This window comes from Pipra filicauda, unplaced genomic scaffold (assembly GCF_003945595.2).
Source record: "Pipra filicauda isolate LSUMZ 115617 unplaced genomic scaffold, ASM394559v2 scaffold401_size638136_pilon, whole genome shotgun sequence".
Lineage (NCBI taxonomy): Eukaryota > Metazoa > Chordata > Aves > Passeriformes > Pipridae > Pipra > Pipra filicauda.
Genome location: NW_024104534.1, coordinates 188,189 through 200,228, shown reverse-complemented (window position 1 = coordinate 200,228; position 12,040 = coordinate 188,189). Strand labels below are relative to the sequence as shown.

Sequence of the window (12,040 nt, the reverse complement as noted above, 5' to 3'; positions counted from 1 at the left end):
CTCCTAATTAAATGTGCCACTGCTAACATTGCTGGGTCCAAATACTTTTTTATTGGTGCCCAATAACAAGATTACACAATGCACAAAATTAAGAGTCCGTTCTACTGACATCCTCAGAACAATACATACGAAACTATCTCATGTGTGCTCAAAACCTGGTTCAAACACTCTAAGAGACATAAGTCAGGTACCTTTTAATCTGATCAGCAGTAGTAAACACATGCCATTTCTGTAAGAGACATCTAAATCTTCTGGGTTTTCTTTAATGGATCATTGTTCTTTCAGGCAAGATAGTTAATTTAGAGCAAAACCATCTGGTATACTTCAAGAGGACTTTATGTTTCGCTGAGGTTTCACCCTGTGTGGTTATTTGGATCCTTGAAGTTCTGTTTCGAATCTTGCCTTAAGCACTGACATTTTTCTACAAGGGTTCCTTATTAATAAATAATTAGTCATATTAGAAGAGCATAAAAATGGTCTTATCTCAAATTTACATCATTCTAGAAATTTCCGCAGTAGCTTGATTTAGATGCTATCCAATTTTCATTTTAAAATTCAAGGGATAAGGTAGACATCAAAGAGTAGTAAAATCACCTGTCTTCATTCCCTGTGATTTTTGCAAAGCAAGCTCAGTACAGCTTTTAGATAACTGAAACTAAATTACATGAATGACTGTCAAAGTGACAGAGAGACTGTCACAGCCTTGATAACAATAACCAAAAATTTCCTTCAAATATTTAAATGTTGTAACATTCCAACTTAATGATTAAAATTTCAATAATTTCAACTTCATCAATTTACATTTAAGTTTGAACACCTCTTTAAAATCAGACCTCAATTTATTAGATAATTTTAGCAAGAAGTACAGCACAGTAAATATGGAACAGTTTATTTACAATTGAAAAGTTATCCACCATCCTTTTAAAAATCACTTTTCCTTTTTTTCAAGTGTGCTGTACACTACAGTCCCACAGTCCTGGACACATAGTTTTACTTTTTTCAGCACAATTTAATAGACACAGATGTAGTGACAGTGATCATCATCATGGCCAGGCTTCGCGAACAAAGATTTGGGAAAGGGCTTTACCCACGTTTGCGACAAGCGCGCTGGTGGCTAAAAAGGCCAATACAATACGGGCATGTCCGGTTGCAAAAGGCACAGCAGAAGGACTCCTTAGGGTGGTAAATTCTGCAGGGCACGATTCTTTCTGCATTGTCTTTTCTCCTCAAGGGTGATCCTGCTGCGTTCTCAAAGGAAACAGCAGCGTTATAGATGGTGTGTCTCCAGACCTCCCGGTTGGAGGCCAGAGTAGACCAGTTATGTTGATCAATATGGCCAAGGCTGAGATGTTGTTTCAGGGAGTTCTTGTATCTCCTCTTCGGGGCTCCTCTCATGCGGTAGCCAGTGGCAAGTTCACCATAAAGCAAGGTCTTAGGGAGGCGGTGGTTGGTCCTTCATCCTTGAGAGGTGCCCTGCCCAGTGCAGCTGTGTTCTCAGCAACATGGCCTCAATTCTTGGGACTGCTGCTTGTTCTAGAACAGAAGTATTAGTCACATAATTTGACCAGTGGATGTTTAGGATTGTACGGAGGCAGTGTTGATGGAAGCCTTCTAGGAGTCGCAGGTGGTGGCAGTAGATGACCCAAGATTCAGATCCATATAAAAGAGTAGACAGCACTATGGCTCTGTAAACACTGATCTTGGTACTTTTCTTCAAGTGTTTATTTCACCAAACTCTTTTATGAAGCTTTCTGAAGGCACTGTATGCCTTTGCTAACCTGTTGTCTATCTCTTCGTCAATCTTACCATCCGAGGAGATGAGGCTGCCTAGGTAATTAAACTGCTGGACTGATTTGAGCTCTGATTCACCAATGGTGATATGGGGATGATGGAAGACTTCCTGAGGTGCCAGTTGATAGAAGATTTCTGTCTTCTTTAAGCTGACTTCCAGCCCAAAGAGCTCAGCAGCCTCAGCAAAGCAGGATGTTAAACGCTGCAGAGCTGCTTCTGTGTGGGCAACAAGGGCGGTGTCATCAGCATAAAGCAGCTCCCGGACAAGATGATTTAAGGTCTTGGTGTGGGCCTTCAGTTGCCTTAGGTTGAAAAGGCTTCCATCAGTACGATATCGAATGTAGATACCGTCCTGATCATCGAGGTCTGCCGTGGCCCTTTGGAGCATCCTGCTGAAAAAGACTGTGAATAGGGTTGGTGTGAGAACGCAGCCTTGTTTCACACCATTGGTTATTAGAAAGGGCTCAGAAAGTGCATTGTCATATCTGATTTGGCCGTGTTGATCCTCATGGAGTGAGATGATCATTTTAAGGAACTTGGGGGGACATCCTAAACGTTCCAAAATCTGCCACAGACCTTTCCTGCTCCCAGTATCGAAAACCTGGGTGAGATCAACAAAGGTTACATAGAGACCTTTGTTTTGTTCCCTACACTTCAATGGTTGTTGTGTGATGGACTGAATTACTGAGTCTTGGACTACACAGCTAGTACTGAAAAGAGTCTGAAAGTGTTCAGACCATCAATTCAGAATGGAGGTTTTATCTGTCAGAAGAGTTTGACCATCAGTGCTGAGTAGAGGACTTTGGGCTTGGTATGTAGGCCTGTATGCGGTTTCAGGGTTTCCTAGAATCCTCTGTGATCACCCGTGTCTGCGCATAATTGTGTTTTTTCAGCTAGACTGATCCACCACTTGTTCTGGATGTCACGGAGTTTCTGTTGGAGCTTGCTGCATGCAAGGCGAAAGGCTGTTTTTCTTACGTGCCACGATGGCAGTGCAAGGTGTGCTTGTGGGCGGTTCTCTTCTTCCTCAACAATTTCTGGATCTCTTGATTATTTTCATCAAACCAGTCCTTGTTCTTCTTGAGGGAGAACCCTAAGGTTTCTACAGAGGACTGCAGGATGCTGTTTTTAATATGGTGCCAAAGTGTTTTAGGAGAGGTATCTGTAGAATCCATGGAATGGTTTTTGAGCCTAGTTTGAAGATTAGTCTGGAATTTGTTTCTCACTGTGGCTGATTGGAGATTGTTGACTTGGAGACTCCTCCTTGGGATACTGCCCCTTTTAGGTTTGAATTTAAGATTGAGGTTAAGTTTGTAGTGCACCAGCCGATGGTCTGTTTGGCATTCTGCACTGGGTATCACACGGGTGTGGTGGACTTCGCGGACATCCCTCCGACGCACCAAGACATAATTGACGAGGTGCCAATGTTTGGATCTGGGATGCATCCAGGTTGTCTTCAGACTATTTTTCTGCTGAAAGATAGTGTTAGTGATGGTGAGCTGTTGCTCCGCACAGAATTCTAGCAGAAGTCGACCATTATCATTGCAGCTTCCAACACCACGCTTGCCTAATATTCCTTTCCAGGCTTCAAAATTCTTTTCTACTCTGGCATTGAAATCACCAAGGATAATGATCTTATCATCTGCAGGAACCTCCTGGGTAAGGCGGCGCAGGTCGCTGTAAAATTTATCTTTTTCAGCAGGGTCAGCTTGGAGAGTTGGGGCGTATATACTAAAGAGGACAACGTGTTGCTTGTTGTGTAGTGGAAGATGTAGGGAGATAATTTGGTCAGAATGACCTGTTGGCAGATTTTCAAGTTTAGGAACAATAGAGTTTTTGATCATGAAGTCGATTCCTGAGAGATGCCTTTCGGTTCTGGGCTTACCTGACCGAAAGAGTGTGTAACCGGCACCATGTTCTCTGAGGCTGCCTTCCTCGTGAAGGCGAACTTCGCTAAGAGCAGCAATGTCGATGTTGAGACGTGACAGTTCATGGGCAGTTAGGGCAGAGCGACGCTCAGGACATCTGCTATCCGCCGAATCGAGCATGGTTCTGATGTTCCAGCATGCTAGAGTTAATTTGGGTACACCTTTGGAGGCAGGTGTATGCCTTTGTTTTTTGATCTTTGTGTGACTGCATTTGTAGAAGATGCCACTACAGGGCTTTGCAAATGCGGGTAAGGCCTTCGAGCCTGCGCAATGGATTTTTTAGGTGAGACGCAGCATGCGCTGGACTGAACCTACCCTTTAATCCTAAGGCTCATCTGCCAGGGCCGAGCGAGCTTGGAGGGTGGCAGCGAGGTCCTCAGGACATAGGTTTAATTAGAATGACCTTCTCTTAGATGGATGGCCTTACAGGGCTGAACGAGCTCCATCTGCCTGGGTTTAGAGTTGTCTTTCTCCTCTGTGTGCCCTGAAGCTCCCCCTCTCATGTCCCACGATGGCACTGTCCGCACCAGCGAAGCTCCCACTCTCTCGCTCCTTTCCGCACCCAGGGCCGGGCCGTGCACACACGCCCGGGGCCAGGCTGGGGCCACGGCGCTGTGAAGCACACGCTCCGGGAGTGACAGTGAACCATCTTGTAAAATCATACATTGACAAAAGTTTTATATCAGAACTTCTTATGGCCAACCCTTCTATCCTACTTCTTAGCTCAGGTCCCCAGATTTGAATCAAAAGCTCTAGCAACAAACTTAGATACTGTTTAAGAGGACAATTTTTAATCCTAATTTTAAACTTTCAAAGGCCAACAAGTTGTACCGGTAGCTTTTAGATGATTATCTGTAATTGGGAAACCTTGATTTTCTCCTTTGTCCAGGCAAGATACAGAATTACACTCACTGAGTAAGCAAAAAAAAAAATAAAAAATTGTCAGACTACAGGACGTAGTATATACAAAATTGTTTAAATGCTTGTAACTAACATTACATTGTCTTTATTTCACAAAAAATGCCTGAAATGTAAGACCTGACCCATGCAGTGTTTCAGATTGTCCTCTACCTTAAAGCACACTGTAGAACTTTCAGGTGAGGTGGGAAGGGGAACATTTAAAAGAAAATTGCTTATGTTTTGACATTTTTTGTTACGTAGGTGCTCTAATACAAAAGAAGGAAATGAAGTTGCTGGTGGTACCATAATATTCAGTGACGACAGAATATACAGTCAAATATAGTAAAATTTCTTCTTGTTCTGACCACCAGGTTCCTGTTTTCTTATGAACCAATTTTACTAAGTCCTCTACGTGCAGGTCCAGCTGAGTTGCCATGAATGTACCACTACTGGCATACTCTCATTTACAATTGCTGGCTTCAAAAATTACAGAGTTCAGATTTTACTTTCTTCTTTACAAAATATCCTCCACTGACTCAGCAAAGCATCACACAATCAAGTACTTAGAAACAGTTAAGGACTTACCCCATCCTATCACAATGTATGTCTGCAGCAGTCGTCTTTCAGAGAGTACCACAGTTATCAATAATGTGTGTAGATAAATTCCTTCTACTAATAGCCAAAAGTAATTTGCCCCAACAAAGTAATGCATGAAAAACTGGGCAGTCCTGCAAATTATTACAATCTGTAGGAATGAGAGATCAGGAATCATTGTAAATATAGGTGTCATAGTCCGCATATCAGAATTTTTACTGATGAACTATTAAAATAATAGTCACCATTAACATCTTGCAGTTAATTTTGCTTGTTGACATGGGCAAGCTTTATTCTTACAACACTGGACAAGTATAATTTATTCACAGTGGTCACAAATGAGGTGTTGTTATTCCATTTTCTAAACAAATGTAAGAAAATTAATACATTTTCCTAGTACAGAAAAACCTTTATACTGTTTTTCCTCTCTCTTAGTGCTGTTTCATAGAAAATCACAGAATCACAGAATGGTTTGGGTTGGAAGGGACATTAAAAATCATCCACTTCCACCCCTCAGCCACGGACAGGGACACCTTCCACTAGCCCAGGTTGGTCCAAGCCCCATCCAACCTGGTCTTGGACACTACCAGGGATGGGGCAACCTCAGCTTCTCTGGGCAGCCTGTGCCAGGACCTCACCACCCTCACAGGGAAGAAATACACTGTGTGATACTGTCCTGGTTCCAGCCAGACAGGAGTAACTTTTGCAGCAGCCAGGAGATGTACAGCAGGGCCCCAGGGTTTTCGATCCCACCCCAACCCTGCGCAGGGCAGTTGCATTTTTCCAGTTTGCTGGGTGAGCAGTCAGGTGGCATCAGTTCCACATGGTGAGTGATTGGTGTGAATCATTTGCCTACCTCTGTCATTGGTATTGTGGATATTACTGTTCATTTTATTATCTCATTGCTTCTTCCAGTAAATTGCTCTTTTCTCAACCCACGATCTCTGCCTTTTGTGTCTCTAATTCTCCTCTCCTTCCCACCGCAGGGGGATGGGGGGAGGGAGTGAGTGGCACGTGGTGTTTCAGTGAACACCAAGTTGGGGAATACCATTCCTAAACCACTACAATTACTATTGTCGGAAAAGCAAGATTTGTGTGCACTGCTTTATGCTATGCATAAGAGGAGTGAATAAATGTGGTGTTAAATGGGTGCCAAATAAATACTGAGATTTCTTCCTGAAAGTTGCAGGTGTGAGTTGTTTTACTTAGGCGTCCGTTTCTAAATATAGCACTCCATTAATATGTTCTTTCTAAAAGAACCTTCCTATAAAATCAATCTATTACAATTTGTCAAATCAGAATTTTATCTTGATTACGCCAAATTTTATCAGCAAAATTTCAACATCCTAAGTTCAATCAACAAATACCTCAAAACCTGATGATGGCAAATTTCCAAAACTGTAACTGCTGTGGCCACTAGCAGCACATATTTACTATTAGCTATGAAATAACTCATTACCTCTGGACTGAGGTATAGTATCCATCCAGTTTCATCATTTGGTCTCTTTGAGTAAATATTGTAGTATACAGTGTCTTTTATAAGAACTGCTGTGGCACGCAAGATAAAAGATGCAAATAAGTTCATATGGATGTAGTTTCTTGTGCAGTGAAGTTTTCTGTGGGAGAAAAAATAATGTATGAATCCTCTGCAATATATTTAATTTGCAGAAATAAAATTTTAAAAAATCAACAAAAAAAAGTAGCAAAACAGCTGTTGTATTCATATTGTTGTCATGAATGGATTTTGCTTAGGAATTGCTTTTGTATTGCTTATTAGGAAAACAAGTTATTTACATAGAATCACAGAATAGTTTGGGTTGGAAGGGACCGTAATCCCCTTCTCATTCCACCCCCTGCCATGGTCAGGTACACCTTCCACTAGAACAGGTTGCTCCAAGGCCTGTCCAACCTGTCCTTGAACACTTCCAGGGATGGGGAGACCAGTTTCTGTGGATGACCTGTGCCATGGCCTCACAGGAATTTCTTCCTAATATCTAGTCTAAATGTACCCTCTTCATCTTAAAGCCTTTTCCTGTCACTCCATGCCCTTGTCCAAAGTCCCTTCCCAGCATTTTTTGTAACCCCTTTAGGTACTGGAAGGCAGGAATGTACCCGAGCATTGCAATCTAAGTCACACATTCAATTACATAAAAAGGAGAATGTGTGTACAGGAGTCTGTACTTCTAAAATGCATGTAAATTTGTACTAACCTGAGTAAAGAAAGTATAAGCAGAGCTAATACAAGTGAGATCAGAGAAAAGTAATATCCTATAGTGTATAACAGCTGTAATGTGGTAAGTAGTTTATGTTCTTCTTCCTAGAAACAAAGAAGAAAAATATGTTATGTAGGCAGGTGGGCAGATCACAAACACAGCTCAGAAACTTTCATGTTCACCTTCGAGTTGCAAGGAGCCAGGGTAGAGTTCTTGTGCCTGCCCTCTGCACTGCCTTGTGAAACCAGTGTATGACAGAGACATTTGCAGCCAGCCTTAGTTTCTTTTTAAATTCAAAAGCACTCTCAGACTCTTTTCAAATTTCTCCTGCACAAACACCATTCATAGTCTGAATCAGAGCTACTCATTGCCATGATTCCATGCACCAAATAGATCCTGGTGGGTTAACAGTTGCAGAGATCAACACACTCAACCTGCACACACAAGTACACTTACTCTGTGTGTGGCCTGGAGACACAGTTATAGATCAGTTGTGCTGTACAATTTTGAGAGTTAACTCTGTCTAGAGATATTGAAATAGCCTGACTTCAGCCTTGAGTTCGAAGAAAAAAAAAAAATTATTAAATTGGAGCTGTATAGAATGTCTTCAAGTGACAAATAAGACCCCAGAGGAGGAAGGAAAGCAATTACATTTTCATAGATTATCATAGAACATCCTGAGCTGAAAGGTACCCACAAGGAGTCCAAGTTCAGCTCCTGGCCCTGCACCACAAATTTCCTTCCAAATTGCTTCATTTAACTTTTTTTTTGCTAGGTTTTTCCATTTTAGCTGCTTATGTCTACCTCTCAACTATTCATACTCCTTTTCTAGCTCAATGAAAGCTTCTCTGAAGAGGGAATGTGAGATATATGTGATTTTCATAATCCATATCTGGCCTGCAGAGATTTTCTTGGAACCTGTGTCTTTTCCTCAGTGAGTTTGCTGTTTTTCTTGTTTTCCTTCTCAGCACCAGGGATTTTAGCACTGTCTTTCTGCTAGTAGTTGTCCTTAATGATTTTATGCTTGTGAACTGGGCCTCTCGAAGAGGGTGAAAATGACCAGGCAGAGCAGTGTGGCTGCAGGAGATTCCCAGCCATTAGTCACTAAATAAACTGAAAGTTTATAAATTCATGTACTCACTATATAAAGGGCTTATGAAAAACTTAGGAGTGGCAGTGCCTGGAGATACTGAACTAATAGTGTTTCATTACTAATCAATAAAGCAATGTTACTCGATAAAGTAATAAACAGCACTCATCCAATAAAGTAAAAAATAACAGTGCTCACCTAAAAGACTAATTTTTACATCAACTAAGCTGAATTCCATGGCAAAAGAAGTTTCCCCTCTGTTGACAAAGTCCAGCTCTTGGGCTGATGCAGTACGGAAAATACAGGATGGAAGGCATCAGCACTAGAGAGAATCCTCCAGTCTCTGACCAGCTAAACTTGAAATGACCAATTAATGGCTCATTAAGCGCTAAAAGACTTATTAAATATTGAAGGGCTCAGGAGGGAAGTTTTCTGAACTTGATAGACTACTATGATTTGTGGAGATGCTGGGATGTTTGCATTTAAGTTATTTGCTTGACAGGTTGCAGTCTTTTTCTATTTTATTAGGGAAAAACAGCATATGTGAACACTAGACTCTGAACAGAAAATAATTTGTGGCATCTAAAGCAGGGATCCCCTTCCTTAATATTTCCTCTTCTGCTGCTTCTAAATAAAATAACAGCTTTCCATTTGGTAATTTAAATGAAATTTGAACATTCATTGCAGGTATTCAGTGGAAATGTTTTGTCAGTTACTCAAGAAGGGATTAAGAAGATTAAAGTATTCAACCATAATATTAAACATACTTACTTTTTTTTGGAAATGATTTTTCTCAGAACATTCTGAACTATCCCGCCAAATGTCTGTGGAATTTTCCTTTGTTTGCCAAATCCCTTCATCCAAGCAGACTCTGTATACATGTCCTATGCTTCCTGAAAGTAAACAGAGGTTTAGTCAGAAAGATCAAAATAAAGATTTCATTTTTCATACACGTTGGAAAGATTTCTTCCTTGTAGCACCACAATAGATGCCACACCGCCCCCACTCAAAAAAGCAATAAACCCCACTTTTCTTTTGTCTTGGACAATATATTTTCCATATTTACATAGGACAAAGTAGGAATGTAATCTAGTAGAAATAAATTCCCAGAATGTACCTGATTTTTACAAACAACTCCACATAGTTACCAAATCCAAAAAAAAAAAAAAAAAAAAAAAAAAAAAAAGCCTAAATCTCACTTTATTCTTTTTCCTCATTAAGCTCCTAAGCTCCATCAAATATGGGTAATTCATTGCCCAGGTTGTGCAGTCAAAACTGTAGGAGAATTTTTTGATTAGGGAATAATCTTTCCCTGTAACATCTGGTATGGCAAGTGTTGCAGGCTGGTGTTTCAGTTCTGCGCTATGGGGCCCCTTCAGCACCTGGAGTGAACTGGTGAATCTTTCTTGGCTTTCACTGCATTGTCCTAGTTTTTGTGGAAATTCAGACAGAAAAAGAGAAAAAAGAGTCTCTGTTACATGGAGAGAAGATGTTTTTGTGTTTATTGTGAAGAGCTGGATCTGTTCTAAATTGTTGGCAGAAGCGGTTGTTTGGAAGATTAGATAGAAGCTTGGTCTCTTTCTGCTTATCAGCATAAAAAAGAACAAATGATATTAAAGAACAAACTATGTGTGGTGTGAGCTCGAGAAAGCTGAGATAAGCAGCCTATAGTAGTCTCCCAAGTGTTAAAAAACTCAGGTAGAATTGGTCCCTCCAAGTGGTATTAGAAATGCAGCTAAGAAAGGCTGTGTAGCAGGATTCACAAATGTTGGTCTGTGGTGGTAGGAATAGCCTTTCATTTCTTTAGGAGAAATGTAATGTTGCTTGCTCTTCAACAATTTTGCTTCTGAAGATGTTTTTATTTTTCTCTTCTTAAGAGCTTCCTTGCTCCACTCCTGCCAGGAAAACGCTACTTGGAAGGCTTGTTTGTTCACCACACCACTTGCTGTTGGTGCGCTATATCCTACTGGAGGGCTGACTGCTTGGTCTGCTGCTTGGTCATGTCTGGGGGTCAGTGGGGACCCCAGAAGTTGAACTTCAGAAGCTGAGCCCCTGATCTGTTACTATCAATGAAGTCCTGACAATATCTTTATGTGACCTTGCAAATGTTGCTTTAGAGCAGACAATATGGAGATGTGGCAAGCACAAATGGAAAAAACCAGCAAATAAACATCAACAATGATTTTGTGCCTCAATTCAGAAAAGGGGTAGAAAGAGCCAAGAGAGCACTCAGACACTTTAGAGGACACTGGGACAAGGTAGACAAGCATCACCTGTCCTTTAACTGGATTCCCAGCACAAACTCGAAGACAAGTTACCACTTTCACATTACCATTTTCCAACCATGGCAAATATGAAGGACAAGGAACAGAGACATTTCCTGGGGGTGAGTAAGGCCAGCAAACAAACTGATCAAATGTCCCATTGCAATGTATTCCTGGGGAGAGAAGCAAATAAAAGTTTTACAAAAAGCTGTCCAGACAATGGACAAACCAGTGTGCTGTTCCAGGTAACCTGCAAACTACTCCAGAGTAACAAGATGTAGCAGATAAACATTGTGCATTCGCTGTGCAGTGCTCCATGCACAGGGCAGAAACAGCTGCTGCCTTTCTTCCTTGGGTTCACACTACAGCTGCAGGTTTTACACACTTTTCTAGGAGATAAGGGTATTGCTCTTCACAGATACTGAGGTCAGACCTCACTGTGGTCGGTAACTTCCTCAAAAGGGGCAGTGGAGGGGCAGGCACTGATCTCTGATCTCTGTGACCAGTGACAGCACGTGAGGGAATGGCTGGAGCTGTGTCAGGGCAGGGTCAGGTGGGATCTCAGCAAAAGGTTCTTCCCCGAGAGGGTGGTTGGGCACTGACCAGGCTCCCCAGGGCAGTGGGCACAGCACCAAGGCTGCCAGAGCTCAAGGAGCATTTGGACAATGCTCTCAGGGAGATCGTGGGATTGTTGGGGTGCCATGGGCAGGGCCAGGGGTTGGATGGGATGATCCTTGTGGGTCCCTTCCAACTCAGGAAGTTCTATGTGTCTGTGATTTTACAAGACTATGATCCTGAGGCCTCTGTGGTCCAAATATAACAGTCAGATTCCGGACATGCTATCACTCATTGGTTTTGGTACATGCAGCAGACTGGTAAATGGAAGATATTTCACCTTTCCCGAACCCTGTGACAACTGTTCTTAGCTCAGACCTCTGCCAGCTTCTCACAGTGACTTCTCTTAGTCTTTGGGCAATATCTCTTATTACAAGAGACATTACCAGAGGTGGTATCGCTGGTAATATCTCAGACTAACTCAGTTTTAAGATTCATAGGTATCATATCACTCCCAGGGCTTAAGGTAAAGATAAAACATTTGATAACGCAGAATTGAAACGGTGCAATCAGGTGACGGTAACAAAAAATAAAATGCATTAATGGCTTCCTTAGTGTCTTTCTTTTTGGGATACACCGAAGTTCTTCTCACTTAGCAAAAATACATCGTGTGCTATCTCACTAGCATCTTTTGTGGGGTGCTTC

At 41.7% G+C, this 12,040-nt stretch overlaps 1 protein-coding gene across 1 annotated transcript in view; it reads right to left on the bottom strand.

Moving 5' to 3' along the window:
* Window positions 1-12,040, bottom strand: part of GLP2R (glucagon like peptide 2 receptor) — a 76,540-nt gene that overhangs the window by 15,492 nt on the left and 49,008 nt on the right. The window contains exons 5-9 of the mRNA XM_039385310.1: window positions 10,849-10,953; window positions 9,284-9,409; window positions 7,424-7,526; window positions 6,673-6,829; window positions 5,205-5,364 (exon numbers count right to left, since the gene is read on the bottom strand). Coding sequence (XP_039241244.1) covers window positions 5,205-5,364; window positions 6,673-6,829; window positions 7,424-7,526; window positions 9,284-9,409; window positions 10,849-10,953 — 651 coding nt within the window. The remainder of the gene's footprint in view (window positions 1-5,204; window positions 5,365-6,672; window positions 6,830-7,423; window positions 7,527-9,283; window positions 9,410-10,848; window positions 10,954-12,040) is intronic.